Source organism: Saimiri boliviensis, chromosome 15, assembly GCF_048565385.1.
Source record: "Saimiri boliviensis isolate mSaiBol1 chromosome 15, mSaiBol1.pri, whole genome shotgun sequence".
NCBI lineage: Eukaryota > Metazoa > Chordata > Mammalia > Primates > Cebidae > Saimiri > Saimiri boliviensis.
The window spans coordinates 5,679,069-5,699,646 of NC_133463.1; the positions used below are offsets into that span (position 1 = coordinate 5,679,069).

The window sequence follows — 20,578 nt, forward strand, 5'->3', positions numbered from 1 at the left end:
ACACACGCAATAGAGAGTATAAATCTATGTGTCAAAATAACATGGGCAGAGAAATTAACTCACAAGACAAAAGCAAGAAGTTGGCAACATCAGAGTGGAACAAATAGGATGCCTAGAGAAGGAAGGATCCCTGACATTTTTTTGGAGATTAACCACACGATTTTATTTATTTTTTCCCAACGGAGGGCTTGTAGGTTTATTTTTGAGTAGAAAAGAAATATATCAGATCAGACAATTCTGTCAATATCCACAACATACCTTTAAAGCTATGCTTACCTCTGGGCATCACACTTCAGTAAAGACCCTGATAAATTACAATGTTCTCAAAGAAAAACTGATAAGCAAAATCAGAAGAATGAAGTAACTCTAAGTCATGCAACATGAAGAAAATAGGGAGTTTGGAAATGGAGGGTGTCTGTTTAGTGCAAAAGAAAAGATTCATTATAGAAAAGATTAGCCATCTTCAAAGGATAAACGTGATGTCATATCAAAGGAGGATTATAATTATCCCATGTTTCTCCACAAGGAGAAAATGACCAAATAGAAACCTGTCTTGGTGAGTTTCATCTAAGTCTAAGATTAAAAATGAAACCTAATGATTTATCTTTAAATGAAATAGATTCTCAGACGATGTGGGCTTAGAGCCTATGGGATTTTACCTTCTCTCTTCCCAGGCTAAAGGACAGGAGGCGGACAGATGAAACAGTGAACAGGTAGCACCAGTTTCGTTTTTTACTTACAGTAAACCTAAGGTTCCTTCTAAAAACTTTTTCATCTTCAAAGAAATCAGTGTTTTAGAACTGAATTCCAGGTCACCAACTTAGCTTCAGGTCAAAACTGCTTTTCTCAGACCTGTGTCAGTACACTCCTAGCCCCCACAATAATGTGTAAAAAATGATTAAACAGGATCTTCTGTGACCTTCAACAACCAGATCTGCTGGTTGCTGCTGTCAGACAGGAAAGCTCGCGTGCCTGTGCTCTCCCCAAAGAGCTCAGACCTTGATCAGAATGCAGCTCAAACAAAGACAAGAGGAAAGGTCTCCCCTGGCCCCCTGGGGAAGGTCCTCATCACGGGATGCTCATTGCAGTACTCGGACACTGAGCTCAAAGGGATTCTGGAGCATGGTGCCCTGAAGATGAGCACCCCAAAGATGGGGCTTCCCCTCCCCTGCAACCCCAGGAGGCAGGCCTCTTCTGGGCAAGTGGCACAGTAACATAGAGGCCACAGTGTGCTTAAGAGGACAGGGGAGCCCTGGGGAAGAATGCCGCACAGAATTCTTCTGAGGGCTGCAGCTCCAGAGAGGCCAGGTTCAACCCTGCCCGGACTGAGGACTCAGAGCAGCTCACCTCTGGAAGGACTTCATGTTCAGATTTCTGGGGTTTCTCTGAGAGCTTCTGCCCTCAGAGCATGCAGGGTGTCTCCACCTCTCAGAAGGTCAAGAATGAACTGAGCATGTGGGTTGTCTTCCTGCTCTAGCTTGGGGGAGGCTGATGTCATAGCCCAGCCCAGTGAGCCTGTCTCTTTCTGCCAGATTTCTGCCATGGAGGTAACCTTCACAACTTGAGCCAAGAGTAAAAAGGCACTGTCCATACAAGGGTCCTGAACAGTCAGAGAGAGGAGCAACTTTCTCAGCGAAAACATGACCCAAGGGACGGAGGAGACAAAAGAACATCTGTTAAAATATTAACAATAATAAATAATAATAATACAAGCAGGGAATTACTTCGTTGTTGTTGTTGTTTTGAGATGGAGTCTCATTCTGTCACCCAGGCTGGAGTGCAGTGGCGCAATCTCAGGTCACTGCAACCTCTGCCTCCCAGGTTCAAGTGATTCTCCTGCCTCAGCCTCCTGAGTAGCTGGGATTACAGGCATGCGCCATCACACCCAGAAAATTTTTGCATTTTTAGTAGAGGTGGGTTTCGCCGTGTTGGTCAGGCTGGTCTCAAACTCCTCACCTCATGATCTGCCTGCCTCGGTCTCCCAAAGTGCTGAGATTACAGGCGTCAGCCACCGCACCCAATCAAGGGCATTTCTGATGAGCTTAAACAGATGATGTTGGAACTAAGTTAAATAGATAAATTTATAAGGAGGTTGAGCTCTGTCAAGACTCATTAGTGAATTTGATATAAGTGGTCATATGCAAAAAATGTACCAGGGCATTCAGCAAAAATATAAAAGAGGTAGTAACATGAAGGAAAAGAAAAGAGACTTGGAGGGTAGATTCTGGAGACTCAAATAAAAAATGTTTCAGAAGGAGAAATAATATTTGGAGGATATATATAGATATACAGTAATTAAAGAAATATATGCTGTAAATTTCCCTTTGTTGAAGAAAAATGCAAATCTGTGAATTGAAATTGCTAAGTTTGAGACAGAATTGATGAGGAAAGTTATATTGAAGCATATTCTGCTCTAATTGTGAAACTCTGACCAAAGAACGAAAGATCTTGATACATTATAATGCTCCGATAAGAACATTATAATGTTCTATAAGAACAGAATCTCATTAAAAAAGAATTAGAGACACATATTTAAGCAGAAAAAAAAAATCCAGACTGGCGCCTATCGCATCTATCCTTCCAATTGCAACATAAGAGGATAGAAATCAGGGGAGGAACACTGGCAAAGAGTGGGAAAGGCCACAGTCCAGGAATCCTGTTCATGTAAGATGCTCTTCACTGTTCAGAGGGAAAAATATACTTAAGTATAAAATATCATTTGCAGAATACTTTACACAAGTACCCAATTTGAAAGCATTACTTGATAGGCTACTTTAGGAAAAGAGAAAAAAAGAGTGACGAGTAGTAAGGGCAGGAATTTTCCACCCATATATGCATAACAGCTATACATGTGTATGCTTATTCATGTGTAACCTGGATATGTATACATCTATACATGCATGTACACATCCATTCATGTATATCCTTTTGTGTACACATATAAACATATCCACACATATATACAAATATACATGTCCATACCCATATGTAAGCATACCTATGCATGCATACGCTTACACATGCATACACCCATACATGTGCATAGTTATACATGTACACACTTCTACATATACACACACTCATACATGCCTATACATGCAAATATTTATTCATGCACATGACTATACATGTGCACACCCATGCATGTGCATAGCTAAACATATGTATACTATACAGGCACACAGCTGTACATGCCTATACAATACATACCTCTACATGTATATGCTTATGCATATATGTACAAAACTACATATGCACACATCCCTGTGTACACGTGTATGCATACACATACCTATCCATGTACACACTTACATACACACATACATATACATGTTAAATTATGCTTAGCCCAAAGCTACCTCCTTACATATTTTAAGGTCAGCCTAAAGGTTTTTCCCGTCATAGTGAACTGTAACCCAACTGGACATGTAAACAGATTGTAGCCTACACTTGTGTCGATCATTAAGTTTTGGCCAGTCGAAGGCAGCAAACAGTTCAGACTGTATTCAATAATGCAAATGCTGTGCTGGAACCAATCTGGCTGTTCCTATACCTCACTTCTGTTTTCCATACATCAGGTCTCTTGCTATGTCCATTAATCTTCCACCATGTGGCTGTGCTGGAGCCTCTCAGCCTACTCTGGCTCAGGAGTCTTCCTAATTCACAAATTGTTCTTTGCTCAATTAAACTTTTCTCAATGTAATTTATATAAGGTTTTTCCAATAGATGGTGTCAGAAGTGGGACCTGAAGCAGAGCTCCCCACAATGCCCAGAAGCAACAAGTGACCAAGAAGAGTCCCTACTAGGCCCACTGTGCCCATTTCTCTCTCACAGCAACTGGGGATCATGACAAATTCTCTCCCAGATTCTGAAGCTCCACAGATTTGTTTTTAGCTCCCTGAATTTGTTTGAGCAAATTTTTTACGTGAACTGGGTTCAGAAGTTACAACAGAAACTGGACTTGATTCAGAATCACATTGGATCTGATAATTAACTGGCTTGGATCTAGTTAGAGGCCTCTTATATCTGACCTAGTCAGACAGAATTGATAATAAATGGCAATATTGTAGGAGGTGTAAACTTCATCTTTTGGAAATTCACAAGGAATGTTGTGTTCTACCTCCTCCCTGCACTTTTCTTTTATTGTGTGCTTAGGTAGGAAAAAAAAATCATTGACTAAGTTGATCAAGGAGATCTGATAGCCAAAGCCAAGTGTAAGGTAAAATGGAGAGCCTTAGTTTCTAAAGAACTAAGTAATCCCCTTTCCAGCTATGCCTACATTTGCATGTACAAATATCAGATTGTGGAAACAGCAAACACTTATAGATGTGGTAAAATCTTACTAAAGGTAATTTAAAATTAGAATGGAATGATCCAAATGAGTAAGACCACACTTTAAGCAGTGCATTTGAAAATGAGAATTCCCAGCCAGGTGTGGTGGCTCACACCTATAATATCAGCACTTTGGGAGGCCAAGGTAGGCAGATCACTTATGATCAGGAGTTCAAGGCCAGCTTGGCCAACATGATGAAACTCCATCTCTACCAAAAATATAAAATTAGGTAGGCATGGCAGTGAGCATCTGTAGTCCCAGATGCTTGGGAGGCTGAGGTGGGAGAATCACTTGAAACCCCAGAAGGCAGAGGTTGCAGTGAGCCAAGATCTTGGCACTACACTCCAGCCTGGGCAGCAGAGCGAGACTCCACCTCAAAAAGAAAAAAAAGAAAATGAGAATTCTTGAATTAGTCTAACGTAGGGATTCCTATTGATAGGCAGAAGCATCTAAGAAGATTTTAATATTTTACTGTTATTTAAAAGACTTTTTATAAATGGCAAATAAAAAACTTAAGTGACTAATTGGTAAGAAAAAAAAATCTGTTACTCTTTGGGTTTAGTTATTATTCTGCCCCAAAGGCAAAAAGAAAGCTATCCTAAAGTGTTTACAAAAAATAGGAACTCCGGTAAAGTAGACTTGCTTCTTTCTCACAGCAATCCATTCTGAATCCAGGCATAGATAATGCTTTCTTTGTCCTATTCCTTAAAGGGCTCCATGCTGAACTCAATATTTTAGCTAAGTTAAAAAGAACACCCATGGAACTAAAATACGCGTTTCCGGAATTTAACTGGCTATCTTCAAACACTTTAGTAAAAGAAATCAACATTCATAAAGGAAATATCCATTTTTAAGCCTATCTGCCTGCGTATGTTAGAAACTCTTGCCATTGTTTTCAGTATACATGACAAGTCAAACCTTTGTTTAAAGTGCTTTTTGGATTATCTTGTTTTAACTGAACTTTTACCTACGTGATTTTTTCCTTGGTTTGAGCGGATGATACAATATTTAGGTCTAAAGTCTTAGCTCTGTGCTTTTGAAATACAGATTTTCCTGTTTGGCCTGGGAGCTGGCATTTCAGAAGTACAGATTTAGAGTTACCTGTCTGGCTGTTGCTTAGAGCAATGAAGCATGTGATTGAAAGCAGGATAGTCTGAAGAGAGATAGGAAAAACTATTTGTAAGCTAGCTTTATGAAAGCTAGATCTGCTTCTGCCTGTGTTTGTATGTCTACTATATATGGTGACTGTATGTGATAAAATTTGGTAAATAAAGCTAGTTTTTAATTGTTGGCAAATGTGACGTTTTCAAAATTATCAGTTAAATATAAGTAGATATTTGTTGGATTTGACTGTGAGCTTATGGTTTTGGTTTTCAGAGTCTTGATTCAAGGATCTGGACAGATGGCCATGGTGAGGCCTGGGGATAAGTTCTCAGTGCCTAGAACAGCAGCTACAAGCCAGAATCAAGCTCAATATGGCTCTTTCTTCCCTGACCCGGCTTTGCCTCCTGGCTATTCTGGGAGGGGTTGTATCCTCCAGGCATCCTCATCACAGCTGTCTTCTGCTCTGACTTCTACATCTGGCATGGAAATTCAGGACTCAGAGAGCCTTGCCCTTCATAGTCCTCCTGGGTGCCACGTGGCTAAATGGCACACAGGGGAAGACATTAAGGAAGGTACCCGGGAGAAGACATTAGGGAAGGTACCCGGGGGAAGACATTAGGGAAGGTACCCGGGGGAAGACATTGGGGAAGGCACCCGGGGGAAGACATTGGGGAAGGCACCCGGGGGAAGACATTGGGGAAGGTACCCGGGGGAAGACATTAGGGAAGGTACCCGGGGGAAGACATTAGGGAAGGTACCCGGGGGAAGACATTGGGGAAGGCACCCGGGGGAAGACATTGGGGAAGGCACCCGGGGGAAGACATTAGCAAAGGTAACTGGAGGAAGACATTAGGGAAGGTACTTGTTATAAAAATTCTGAAAATAATTTTGAAAAGAAATTTAAAATCTTAAAGTCATGTTATAGTAAATTAAATAATAGATGATCATAAAAGTTCTGAGTTATTTGTAAACAGGTAAAATGCTGAAACATTAATTATTAATCCTAAACTTGTTTACATACTTTAATATATTTTATATGGCAAAGAAAAGCTAAATGTATTTAGATCTTTTAATAAAAAATAATTTGAAGAACGCGTTCTAAAAAAATATAAAATGTTTTTTATCTGCAAATACTAATATAAGACAGTTCAAAATTACTTTCTAGGATTTTCATCAGAAATTAAGATTCCTAAGAGTTAAAACTGTCATTAATATATGTGATTAAAACTACTAGATATGAGATAAATAATTCTGTATACAGAGTGTATAAACAAAAGCAAGTTAAGCTTTCAATGAGGAAAGTTATAAAGACATATAAATGTGTGCTTGTTAAAATAATTGTCTAGTTTGAAGTTACTAGACACTAGACAACTTCCTCCTTAATATTAAGGAGAAAAAATGATAAAACTAGGTGTACGTAGTTAGGGAAAAATGTAAAACACAAAATCCTTATGGAAATTTTGTGTGGTCAAAAGATGACAGATTTGGTATATTTACTTATAAGGTTTTATTAAAATTATCTTTAGTATCGATAGTATACTAACACAAAAGTAGAATTTGTCTTCCTCTTTTGAACCACAATTTCATGAAGTTTCAATAAGTGACAATAAAATATTTTGTTCACCATTTGAGTAAATTAAAAAACAATAGAGTAGGGGAAACAGATTCTGTCTTACGCTGGCTCTCTCAGGTCTTTTGATGGTTTGGAAAACAGTCTCATCTCTATCACTGAATAAAGGTTTTTACTTTTTAAAATCTCTTAATTGCCACTTTGGCAAAACAAGTGACTATTACTTTATTGTGAGATCCTATTTTGGTCAAGTGTTTTAAACCTGGGACATATTTGACAGGTTACTCAAAATCAGATTTCACAATTAAGCCTTTCTCTATCATTTAACTTTTGGATGCTACAGAGGGCCCCTACAGCATCCAAAGGAGAGATAAACAGGCTTATTTGAGGTGTTAAATTATATGGTAAATATTGCAGTAATAAGAAGTAATGTTTGACTTTCTTCAAGTTCTACTTTAATGAATATATAATTAATAAGTGTTCTAAAATTTTATGGGTTTCTAAAATTCTAATATGTCTGGAAATGTGCTATCAGTCATAATTATGGTTATTAGGTTAAGTTTATTGTAGGCCACAGAAATAACCAAAGTTCTTTGTCAATTGCCTTTAATTAGGACAGTTTACAGTGATTTCCACAGCTAATTGCTGAATTCTGATGCAGTTTCTGAAAACTACACAGGCAGGTAAAATCATAGACTTTTGTGTCTTTACAGAGGTTCATGAAGTTATAGAAAGGACCCGACAAGGGTGTATGTGTACACCCCTATGCATGTATACAGACACGGATGATACATTTTATGTATTTATGTATACCTGCATATTCAAATAATGACAAAAATAAATAAGGCCAACCTGAAGAGGGAAGCTCTAAATAACAGTAAAGGAGTAACTAAATTAAAGAACGTCCCCATATTAATGAAGCCCTCTGTATACAATGGGAGACACAGTGGCAGCACAGGTGAAATGCAGCAGCTGTGTTGTTACAGAGAAGACCAATGGACTGAAAGAAATCTACTTACATATACAGAAATTTACATAGAAGGGAGCGAGTATGTTGCTGCTGCGTAAATGATGAAACCATTTCAATTCAGTGGCAACTCTGAGAGGTACCTACTCACCACTGTTAGCATGTAGCATTTGCAGAGAGCTCAGATTGATTAAAGGACAAAAACTATTAACACACAATGCACAGAGCCAATCCCCAACCAACAACCATGGAAAGAGTGATTTAAACATACTAACAGAGAAATGCAAATTAAAAGGAACTTGAGATAATTAAGTTTTTAACTCATTCAACTATCAAAAAAACAAGGACTATATCACCAATTGCTGTTGGAGAAGTTAAGTGGGTATTAATATATTGTTTGTAGAACTGCCAAGAGTATCTTTTAGAAATAAATCTGACAACATTTTTTTCATTAAAAAACTTATATCCTGTCCCTCAGCAACTTTGCTTTGGGAATTCTATAAGAACCTAGCCTGTGGAAATATAATTCCTGATATGCAAAGTATGGTTGCATAAGTTTTGTTATATACAATTCTACCAATTAAACACTAAGCAATATTTTAAAGGAATTGCTTACATAACAGATACACAGAATGACCTGAGGAAATTTATGCAAGGTATGAAAAAAAACCACGAATGACAATGAAATTAGTTAAAGGCAAAAAGAAAAACAAAAATACCATGCTGTTTTAGAATATTCTCTAGTTTCTGGCTGGGCACGGTGGCTCACGCCTGTAATCCCAGCATTTTGAGAGGATGAGGCGGGCAGATCATTTGAGGTCAGGAGTTTGAGACCAGCTTGGCCAACATGGTGAAACCTCGCCTCTACTAAAAATACAAAAAAAATTAGCTGGGTGTGGTGGCAGGCACCTGTAATCCCAGCTATCCAGGAAGCAGAGGCAGGAGAATCGCTTGAACCAGGAGGCAGGGGTTGCTGAGACCACACCACTGTACTCCAGCTTGGGCACCAGAGAGAGACTATGTCACAAAAAACAAACAAACAAACAAAAAAAGGCTCAAGTTTCTGTGAAGAGAAACTGAAATTCATCAGTTAAAAAGAGTAAATAACAAAATTCTTCATTGAACATAATGAATGACAAGAAAAATACAAACCAAGTCCAAAACACCCCAAGTTTCTCCAGTCTGATCACCCCCAAAACCTACAGCCTTACAGCTGAGTGACACAGATCCCAGCTTCATTATTCAGATCTCATGCTTTCTACCTACAAACAGTAACAAGATATAATAATGTAAATCTTGATTGCATTTATATTATCACTGTTTAAACAGATTAGGATCCATTTCAATGTGTTTATGAATTTAGGAGAAGAGTTTTTCCAGGATTTTGAAAAATTGTAGTGAAATTTTGAAAATGCTGATACCAGTACTAACCTGTAGGCTGTTACTCATGAGAAACAAAACTGAGAAAAAATAGCCCTGTTCAAAATAAAAGTAACATAAAGAACTGAGGATCAATTTAATCATACATTTCATTCTAACAAAATGAACCACTAGGTCTGATTGCAGGGGCCATTTACATCCCACATAGAGATCTATATATTTCTCTAGTATAATGCCTGTTAAAACAATTAAATTGGCTGAGTGAGTTGGCTCACACCTGTAATCCCAGCACTTTGGGAGGCCGAGGCAGGAGCATCACTTGAGGTCAGGAGTTTGAGGCCAGCCTGGCCAATGTAGTGAAACCCTGTCTCTAATAAAAATACAAAAATTAGCCGGTTGTAGTGCTAGGCAGGAGAATCAACTGAACTCAGGAGGCAGAGGTTGTAGTGAGCCGAGATCATGCCACTACACTCTAGCCTAGGCAACAGAGCGAGGCTCCATTTCAAAGAAAGAAAAATAAATAAATAATTTTAACAATCGTTTATTTTAATCTGAGAGCGAGACAGGCAAAGGAGAGGGAAGAAATCTATTAATACAACATGAATGAACACATGACAAAGACAAATGGACTGAGTAGTGACATATTTTCTAGGTCTTTTAATACACCTTTTCTGTTTGGGAAATTCACAACTGCGAGTGTCAGGGATGGTCTCAACGTGGTCAATACCAGCACTTCTCAACTCCTTTAATTAACTCAGACCGTTAAAATGTATAACTTACCTGAAACTGCATAACCACAGTCTAGAAACTGGTTCCTCAGAGATCTGAATGTTTCAGCAGGCCCCTGATCTACATAGAGCAATGTTTCTGTTAATTGGAAAGTGTAAGAAGCCCACGCAGTAAGAAAGTGGTCCACTTTTGAGCAGTTACTAAACGCCTTCATTTTTAAGCTACTCATTTTAAACTGTCTTTTAATTTTCTGAAAAATCCATGCTTGTTAGTCAAAAAGTACACGGAAAAATAAATTGTGCATCCTTTTGTAATGGCTCTCATTACAAACATTACATTATGATTGGAACTACATCAGGCATATTCATATCCTTAGGTAATTTTGCTACTGACATGACTTCTGAGCATGTTTATAGTGCCGTAAACAAAAACACTGTATTTTTCTATCTAGTTATGTAGTGGATGTTGACTACTGGCTTACTCATTTGCAGACTTTTTTAAAGACACTCTCAGAGAAACAGTATTTTGATGATTGATTGGGACCGCAGATCTTAGTAATAACACTGCACAAACTCAGGACCCCAACTCACCCCTGGTCTGTTACATCCTTGCCTTGCATTTTCCATAACAAACATTGTCCACAGCAGGTGCATTACCATTTAAATAACCAGAGAAGCCCTCCTCCCATCCTCAATGTGGAACAATGGCAATAGGGGGGAGGGCAGCAGAGGAATGGCCTGTGGTGGGTGCCTGCTCACTGTCTCTGTGCCAGGTAGTAGTGGGCACAGAGAAAAGAGCCAAGGCCTTCAGGTCAACTGTGAGACCTTAGAAAATGGATTCAGGGGCCAGGCGTGGTGGCTCACACCTGTAATCCCAGCACTTTGGGAGGCCGAGGCAGGTGGATCACAAGGGCAGGAGATCGAGACCATCCTGACCAACATGGTGAAACCCCGTCTCTACTCAAAATCCAAAAAAATTAGCTGGGTGTGGTGGTGCACAACTGTAGTCCCAGCTACTCAGGAGGCTGAGGCAAGAGAATTGTTTGAACCCAGGAGGCAGAGATGGCAGTAAGGCAAGATTGTGCCACTGTACTCCCGCCTGGGCGACAGGGCAAGACTCTGTCTCAAAAAAAAAAAAAAAAAAAAAAGAAGAAGAAGAAAGAAGAAAGGAGAAGGAGAAGGAGAAAGAAGGGGAAGGGGAAGGGGAAGAGAAGGAGAAGGAGAATCCAGGAGCCTCATTTTCCTCATATGTAAAACATAGATAGTAACACCCACCTTAAAAGACTCAGGACAATTATGAGCTAGGTGTTTCCATGAATCACCTATCACATGGCCAGAGGACAGAAGAGCCAGAAATAGTATTTGTCAGTGTAAGGGGCACCCAGCCTTTGCCTCTACACAGAACCATTGCTTCCTTGCAGGGCACCACTCTGGTCACCAGGGCCCACACCCTGCTATGCCATCTATCTCTCCCTCTGCTCAGCAGGCCCTATATCCCATCCCAAGGGCACCAGAGAAGAAGCAAAGGTGTATTAATTAGTTGCCATTCATATAGTTTGTATATTGCTCCCTTCTCCCCACATTCTGGAGAGGGGGAACTATTTCATTATTCCTGGATCTAGTCCCCAAGAACTTGAGGCAAGGGAAAGAATGCCACCTGTTATTGACAAGAAAACGCCCTCTGTGTAGGCTGACCGCTTCCCCACTCTGATTGCTCTGCAGTTGCACTCCTGAACCCCCACCTCGGTGCCACAGCAAAGCTGTCAGACATGCTGCAATTAATCAAAGCCTGATGACAGCCATCCTGGCAGCTTGAGGGAGGACAGGGAACACATATGTTGGTTATCCACATGTAAATTCCTGTTTGACACACATCTATTTTAAAAACTCCTGGTTCCTTTCTTTTTATAAAAGTCTGCAGCCACAAAAGTCACAGGATGATGTACTGTATGTCTGTTACAAGTTAACAAACTATCTCTGTGCCTCTTACCAGCCGATAGATTATTTCGGTCCTAAAACCCCCTTATACCCCTTCACCCCATAAACACCCCGCGTTTTGTAAGCTCGGGGCTCCCTCCTCTGGCTGTTACGGAGAAGCCTGGTAGGTTTATAAAACTTGCTTGCCTGACCTTGGGTCTATTCTCCTTTCTCTCGGCTACCCTTACACCACCCACCCCTCAGTACCTGGGATTTTGCTGTGTCCAATAAAGCACTACCACAGTGAAAAAGGCAACCGTGACTCAGGTGTCACTGAGTCTCACTCTGTCACCCAGGCTGGAGTGCCATGGCACAATCTGGGCTCTCTGCAACCTCTGCCTCCTGGGTTCAAGTGAGTCCCCTGCCTCAGCCTACCAAGTAGCTAGGCTTACAGGCGCCCACCATCACTCTTGGTTAATTTTTGTATTTTTAGTAGAGAGGAAGTTTTGCCATGTTGGCCAGGTTGGTCTTGAACTACTGACCTCAAGCAATCCATCCATCTTGGCCTCCCAAAACGCTGAGATTACAGGGATGAGTCACCGTACCTGGATGGTGTTCCATCATATTTCTAGCAGTGCCCTTCCATTTCCTCCCTTGACCACAAATCTCTAGTACTACTTAGGTACTGAGAATGATCACCTCAGTCCTAGAGAGCATCGGAACTCCCAGACCCACGACCACGACATGGAGCGGGCATGAGGCTATGGTGGCCCTTATGTCATTGGCGTCCAGAGGATTTGCAAGTATCCTCCACGTGGCAGACACCTGCTTGCCTGTGAAGACATCAGCATGTTCCGCTCCAGAACCATCAAGTCCTCGGTTCACCGCCGTGTTTCAACAAACAATACATCTTTTCTCTGGCCTTGGCTCCACCACTTAACTCATCTTTGGGCTTTGAGAAAGTCATTTCATATTTTCAAGCCACACTTTCATCAAAGGAGAAAGAAACCCACGTTTCTATAGGAATATCGTGAGAACAAAATAGATGCTATTAGAAGCACCTGAGGGAAAGTTCGGTTCATAAATGGTGATGCTGTAGATGTCACACATTCTGTTGTGCATTAGGGAAAGTTTTTTCCTGATACTATCAAAATTTCCTTGTATTTCCAATGAGCCCTACTGCAACATCCTATGAAGAATGAATAATCTAAGTGAGCCAAGTTACTATGAACTTTCATTTCTCTCTTGTTAGATGAGCCCTAAGAAGCAGATATAATCAGTACCAAGTGATCAGCATTTGATCTTTGGTGCAGAAATTTGAAGTGCAGTAAGAAGGCAGAGGCCAGTTTTGCTAGCAAGTGTCCCCATTCTAACAAGTGTCCCCATTCTACACTAACACCCCATTCTAACAAGGTTAGTGTAGAACAAAGAGGATGGACAGCTTGGGAGCCTCTATCGTTCCTGGTGTCCACTCCTTCAAAAGGATAGCTCTGTGTCCCTGGCTTTTTGTGTATCTTTGTTTAAATCGCGTAATCGTTGCCCTTGAAAACAACTCAAGCGCGCGAACACGCACATGAATCCAGCTCGAGCTCGCTGCGTGGTTACTGACCTGCACCGCAGTCTTGCCACACTCGCAGGTCCACCTTCGGGATCTCGCTGCAGCCGATGTAGTCGTGTGGGTATTCTGCCTTTACAAAGACGTCCGCCTGCACTTGCCGAATGCTGTCACCATTGTCACAAAGCACCCGAGCCAAGGATGCCTGCTTCAGCTGAGTGAGTTGTGCCGGGGTAAATACTCCAGGGTTTTCATACCAAAACCTGGTAGTCAACGAAAAAAGGTATTGTCGTGGGTCTGTGCCCTGAGAACTCAGCTGCATGTCAAATAGCCGCAGTGCGTCAAGAAGGGCTCAATACAAAAGAAGCATATTGGAAGAATTATGCTTGCTCTCCAACTGAGCATCCTTTTAATTCCCTGGAGGGAATATTTACAATGTTCTTAAATCCCATGCTTCTAAACTATCACTTTGTACTCAAGCTTTACAGAATGATTCAAAGGAGGTTTCTAAAGTTTTCTCCCCCAAAAAGAAAAGTCCATTATTTAATTAATTAATTAATTAATTAATTAATTTGAGATAGATTCCCACTCAATTTGTAGCTCAGCAACCTGAGTTCAGTGGCAGGATCTCAGCTCACTGCAACCTCTCCCTCCCGGGTTCAAGCAACTCTCCTGCCTCAGCCTCCCGAGTAGCTGGGATTATAGGCATCCGTCACCATACCTGGCTAATTTTTATATCATTAGTAGAGATGGAATTCACCGTATTGGCCAGGCTGGTCTCGAACTCCTGGCCTCAAGTGATCTGCCTGCCTTGGCCTCTCAAAGTGCTGGGATTATAGCATGAGCCACCACACCTAGCCCTATTGTTACATTTAAAATCCACAAACTAACCTTAGAAATTGTCTGAGCAATGTCAGATTAACATGTTTGCCTAAATAGAAAATAGCACTTTTGATCATTAATAGACACTACTTGGTTATATCTATCAGCTAACTGGAATAAGCACATTCAATTTTAAGTGAAAGGAGAAATAAATTTTAAATAAAAGAACTATTAAAGTCAATCCTTGGGTTGGGTCAGTAAAGTCAATCCTTGGCTTTATTCATTCAGTAAATATTAGAATGCCATATGCCAAGCCCTTTTTCGTGCTGGGTATAGAACAGGAAATTAAGATGGTAAACAAAAAGACTTCTTACCACTAACTGTCTTGGTGTTATGGGCTGAGCTGTGTCCCCCTAAAATGTTTATGTTGATGTCCTATGCCTCAATACCTTCGAAGGTGGCTCAGTTTGGAGACAGGGCCTTTAGGTAGGTATTTAAAGTAAAATAGATGATGCAAGTGAGCCCTAACCCAGTATGACTGGTATCCTTATAAGAAGAGGAGATGTGGACACAGATACAGAGGGAACTCCATGTGACCACACAGGGACAAGACACCTTCTGCAAGCTGGAAGAGATGCCCAGTAGGAATCACCTCTGCTGATGCCTTGATCAGCATCTAACCTCCAGAATTGTGAGAATAATAAATTTCGATTGTTTAAGCTGCCCAGGCTATGGGACTCTGTTACGACAGCCTCGCAAACTAATGTACATGGGGAAGACAGCTTACCCCTCAAAACTGAAGCTTTTTCAATTTTTTTCAGTCTTTGACCACATATATTCTTATTGCCAATTGAGCATATTAACACAATAATGTGAGTCAAGTGTCAAAAATGATATTAAAAAAGTAATTTAATCGAATATACTATTAATAGTTACCAATGTGCAATAAAGGCAATTAAATCATTTGTTACTTTCTTTATAATTTACAAATGGAAGAGATTTGAAAGAAAATTTAAGTAAAGAATAATTTTTATTGCAACTTTAATTAAAAACTAAGCTCTGGGCTTTGTTTCAAGTCTTATATATATCATCTCTGCAGTAATACAAAAGGTTATACTGTTAAACAGATATACAAGATTCCTAGATCTTACTCAACGCTAAACTTTACGAATGATTCAGAAGATACCATACCCTGGGACATACTTGATTCCAGCAATAGAAGAGCATATGTCTCTTAGAATAGAAGAGTAGCCTCAGGAAAGGTTGCCTAGATTCGGGTTTCTTGGTTTTTATTCTTGGTTAGTCTTGGAACAGTAAATGGATTACATGACTAACTTACATTCTCCAGCTCGCTGTTTTTCATAATTTCATAATGGAATTTATTCACAATGAACATTTTAGACAAAGCAAGAAATTTTAGAGAAGAGTTCCCGATTATCCTTCCACTCGTAAATGCCCTCATAATGTAATTTTACAGGGAGAGCTGGTCTAGGGTCAGCATGTCTTCCTCCATGAGAATGAAAGGAGAGAATCTCAAAGCTGCTCTCAATTCTTTCCTCCTCAACATCGTTGAGGGTTGCAGAAATCCTATGGAATAGGTACAATTGTTATTCACACTTTACAGATGAGGAATGTGGTCCCAAGTGATACATGCCCAAAGTTAAACAGCTGTAAGTGGTGAGACTCAGATTCAAGCTCAGTGTAGTCCATCTAGCCTTCATCCTCTCAATTACTAACTTCTACTGCCATTTGAAAAATTCTGTTTCTTCTCTTCTTACAAAGATTTACAAAAATGAATGATAAAAACCAATGATAATATCAGTGGTTTCAAAAGTTCTGTCACCAAATGCTGTCTGATATTTATTATACTCAATATGCATTAAATCATAAAATATATAAATACAATATATTATACATATACATTTTGAGTCAAAAACAACTGTTGTAATATTTAATACAAATAACAGACAATCCTTCACCTATCTCCATCTCTTAGCCGTTGAAACTGGGTAACAAACAGGCACATAAGTGTCGGTCCCACTCTCGTCCCAGGAATCAGGTCTTCAACCATAAGGGCAGGCCAGAGGTCAATGTCACCTGGAGAACTGTACAACCTGGAACAGAGACAGGCAGACAGCACATGCCTGAGAATGGAAGTGGCATTGAAAATATTCCTTATACGAATGAGCACCAAGCATTATTTTATTCACACACAAAAGAAAAGTAGATATGATTATAACTGTGCTCTCATTTCATGGGGAAAAGCACTGAGATGAAGGAACACTCAGGGATCACCCCGCAGGTAGGAGGTAGAGCCATAACCTAACCAAGGGCATGCAACACCAAGCCTCATGCAATGTCACTTGTGTAATTCTTTATAATTATTCTCTAAGCATATGAAATGTAACTGTATATACATGTGAGTGTGTGTATTATACTCATGTATAATGCATCCAGCTAATTCTTTCAGAAGTACATAGAAAATTAACAAATCAGCATTGAGAAATGTCCATGTCAGCATATATGCTAAGCATGCTAAAAAGTCAGAAGAGAATAATGATTTGTGGAGATGGTGTTAGGTAAGTTTTCTCTTGCTAAAAAGGCAGTAAGTATTTGATCTAAGATTCGAAGCAATTTTTAGAAACTAAACAACAAAGAAACAAACAAACACACAATGCAAATGTGGATTATAAGTCAACAGCCTTGGCTCACCACTCAAAGAAAGAAAACATGATCCAGACCCTGGACACCTTCGTAGGAGCCACTCTGATTGTTTTTTCCTCTGTACTCTAATGATAACTGTGACTGTCCCTTGCTTCATTTTATTTCATGTATAGGATTCCCTAAACTACAAATAGTCTAGTTTGAATGTTTGAACCTTGGCACAAATGGAAATACAGTGTTCATACTTCCTTTTTTTCACTCAACAGTTTATTTGATGACACATTTGTACCTCCTTCGTTTTCTCTGCGTTAAACAGTCTATTATCGGAAATCATTCCAATTTAGTTTAGCTACACTGGTGATGAATGCTTGTGAAGTTTTCAACTTTTACACTATGAATATTCAATACGTGTTTCATCCTATGCACAAGAATGTCTCTAGACTAGGCATCAGCAAATTTTTACCATAAAGGGCCGGAGAGCCAATATTTTCAGTTTTGTGGGAGAACTGTGGGTTCTGTTGCAACTACTCAACTCCCATTTTGCATATAAGCAGCCATAGACAACATATAAACAAATATGCATAGTTGTGTTCCAATAAAACTTTATTTAAAAAATTAGAATAGTAGGTCAGATTTGCCCAATTGGCTGTGGGTTGCTGATGCCTGCTCTAGATTACGTTATGCAAGAGCTGGAAATATTCTGAGTATACTATCTTCAATTTTAATTGTTAATGCTAAACTGCTGTCCAAAATAGATGTATGATTCATATTCCCATAATGAGTATACAGAATTACTCTATGATACGTATCCATATGTATAGCTTCAATTTTAGTAGACAATGCCAAACTGCTATCCAAAATAAATGTATAATTCATACTTTCACAAGAAGCATATCATAGTTCTCAATGTGGCCTGGAGAGCTGTAAAACCTGGAACAGACAGGCACATTATCCCTTAACACGTTGTAACTTATTCCATCTTAATTTATTTTGTTAGTCAGCTCTCATCACTGCTGTCCTTCCCCTATTTCTCTTTCATTTTCGTCTTCATTGTCCTCTTCTTTATCTTCATCTGCCTCTTCGTTTGCCGCCACGTCCCCTCCTCTTCCTCCTCCTCCTTTCTTTTCTTAATTTCTGATAATAAGTGGGTCTTTTAGATTTCCAAGTGCTTGCTTGAATGTTTGAGTGCCACTTAATTCAGGTTTGAATGCTGTATTATTGTTTCCTCCTGTTTCAGTTCTTTTTCTAAGAGAGTTTTCTTCTGAAATGTTCTGATTTGCATTTCTGTTTTATTGTTACATGGCTTTATTTGAAATTGGTTTCTCTCTCTCTTTTAATTCCTATGCATTTCATGAAATGAATTTCTGCTTCGGTAGCAGACTCTTCTATCACTATAGGAAAGTGCCGTCTTTTCGATGACTGTGTTGGTGGTGATGGGAAGAAGGCGTTGACATGCTTTGTTTCTCCTTAAGTCCTAGTATCCTTAATTTCATTGCATTCTGCTTTCATGTCACTATCAAATCTGAAGGGGCCCTCTATACTTTCCCTACTTACCTCCTTCTTTCTAAAAAAAAAATTTTAAAAAAAAAAAGAAAAAAAAAGCCATCTCCAGACACTGAGATTTGTAACTGGTGTTGATAACTCCCAGGTTTCCAGAATTTTATTTGACAATGTAGTACTTGGTGCTGGAGTTTTTCCTTCCAGAGGTGGGTTTTTTTTTTTTTTTTTTTAGAGACAGGGTCTCACTCTGTCACCCAGGCTGGACTGCAGTGATGGAATCACAGCTCACTACAGCTTCAACCTGGGCTCAAGGGCTTCTCCTGCTTCAGTGCCAGGACACCCCAGTCTTTTCTGTATTTTATCTTCCCTCCTTCCCATTCCTTTGTCCATGGAGATTTTTTTTTTAATTACCCTACACTTCTTTTCCCCAAACCCACAGACTTCCAGTGAAAGTGGAGTTCCAGTGGCAGCTCCAGGAACTGCTTAATTTTCAGACTTGCCACTGAAACTCATGTCTTTGTCTGTCTCCTATTATTTCTGAAGGTATGAGTCATGTGTTATTTTGTGTTCTCTTTTTTGATCTTACAAATTTGGAGAAGGCTGTGTTCAGAGATTTAGAAATAAGGGACAATTATTTTCCTAGGGCTAACCTAAAAATATGTTTTTTTGAAAAATTTCTTTTGTTAATCTGAGGGGTGTGAAATGGTATTTTATTATGATTTTGGATTTTTCTAATGAAATATACAATTGAATATCTTCTGTGCATTGACTGAAAATTTTTTCTTACGTAAAATGTATATGTATACCTTTTACCCATTTTTTAATTTTTTTAATTTTTTTTTTTTTTTTTTGATTCGGAGTTTCACACTGTTGCCAGGCTACAGTGCAGTGGCCCCCTCTCGGCTCACTGCAACCTCTGCCTCCCAGGTTCAATCAATTCTGCCTCAGCCTTTTGAGTAGCAGTGACTACAGGTGTGCGCCACCATGCCCAGCTATTTTTTGTATTTTTAGTAGAGAGGGGGTTTCACTATGTTGGTCAGGATGGCCTTGATCTCATGACCTCGTTATCCACCTGCCTCGGCCTCCCAAAGTGTTGGAATTATAGATGTGAGTCATGTGCCCAGTCGGGTTTTTTTTTTTTTTTCTTTCTTACATATCTGGATGCAAATACTGTGATCTATGTCCAAATGTATTCTTTGTATTTGCTTTTGATCAATCTTATGACTTTGGATTCTGATGAAAATATTTTCTTAATCCTAAGGTCATCTTATCAATTTTTATATCAATTTTGCAATTTTTTTGTACCTTACCAAAAAATTTATTTCCTTCCCTGATGCCACAGAGATATTCTCTTTTATTTTTGTAAAGTTAAAATTTTGCCTCTCAGATTTAAGTCCCCAGTCTATCTGGAACTGATTTTCATATATGATATGAGATCAGAATCCATACTTATTTTTAATCCAATGATAGCCAGTTGGTACCGCACCACTTCCTCAATGTGTTTTCACTTCTCACTAATGTTTCTTGCAGCTCTTTCAAATATGATAGTTCCATATGTGAGCCCTTTTTCTTATGACTGTCTATTCGGTTCTACTGTCATAATCACTAAAAGCTTTATAGCAGGGGGATCCAATCTCTTGGCTTCCCTGGGCCACATTGGAAGAAGAAGAATTGTCTTGGACCACACATAAAGTACACTAACACTAAGAAAAGCTGATGAGCTAAAAATAAAATCATAAAAAAACGCATAATATTTTAGGAAAGTCTATGAATTTGTGTTGGGCCACATTTGAAGTCATCCTGGGCTGCATGCCGCCCACAGCTGCAGGTGGGACGAGCTCACTTTATAGGAAGTGTTGCTGACTGGAACAGCAAGCCATCCTACCATGGTCTTCTTGGCCATTGGCTTTACCAATTTAATTTTAAAATTAGCTGTTGATGCCACAAAGATGCATTACTATGATTTAACTGGAATCACAATAAATATATAACTGGGGGAAGTACTGACATAGCAGTATTACTGAATCTTTCCACACCT

The 20,578-nt window shown here is 39.5% G+C and overlaps 1 protein-coding gene across 2 annotated transcripts in view; it reads right to left on the reverse strand.

Annotated features, from left to right (window-relative positions):
* Positions 1-20,578, reverse strand: part of PXDNL (peroxidasin like) — a 379,412-nt gene that overhangs the window by 36,525 nt on the left and 322,309 nt on the right. For both annotated transcript variants that reach the window (XM_039464797.2, XM_039464800.2), the window contains 2 exons: positions 16,356-16,490; positions 13,609-13,817 (listed from right to left, as the gene is read on the reverse strand). In XM_039464797.2, the coding sequence (XP_039320731.2) occupies positions 13,609-13,817; positions 16,356-16,490 (344 nt within the window). The remainder of the gene's footprint in view (positions 1-13,608; positions 13,818-16,355; positions 16,491-20,578) is intronic.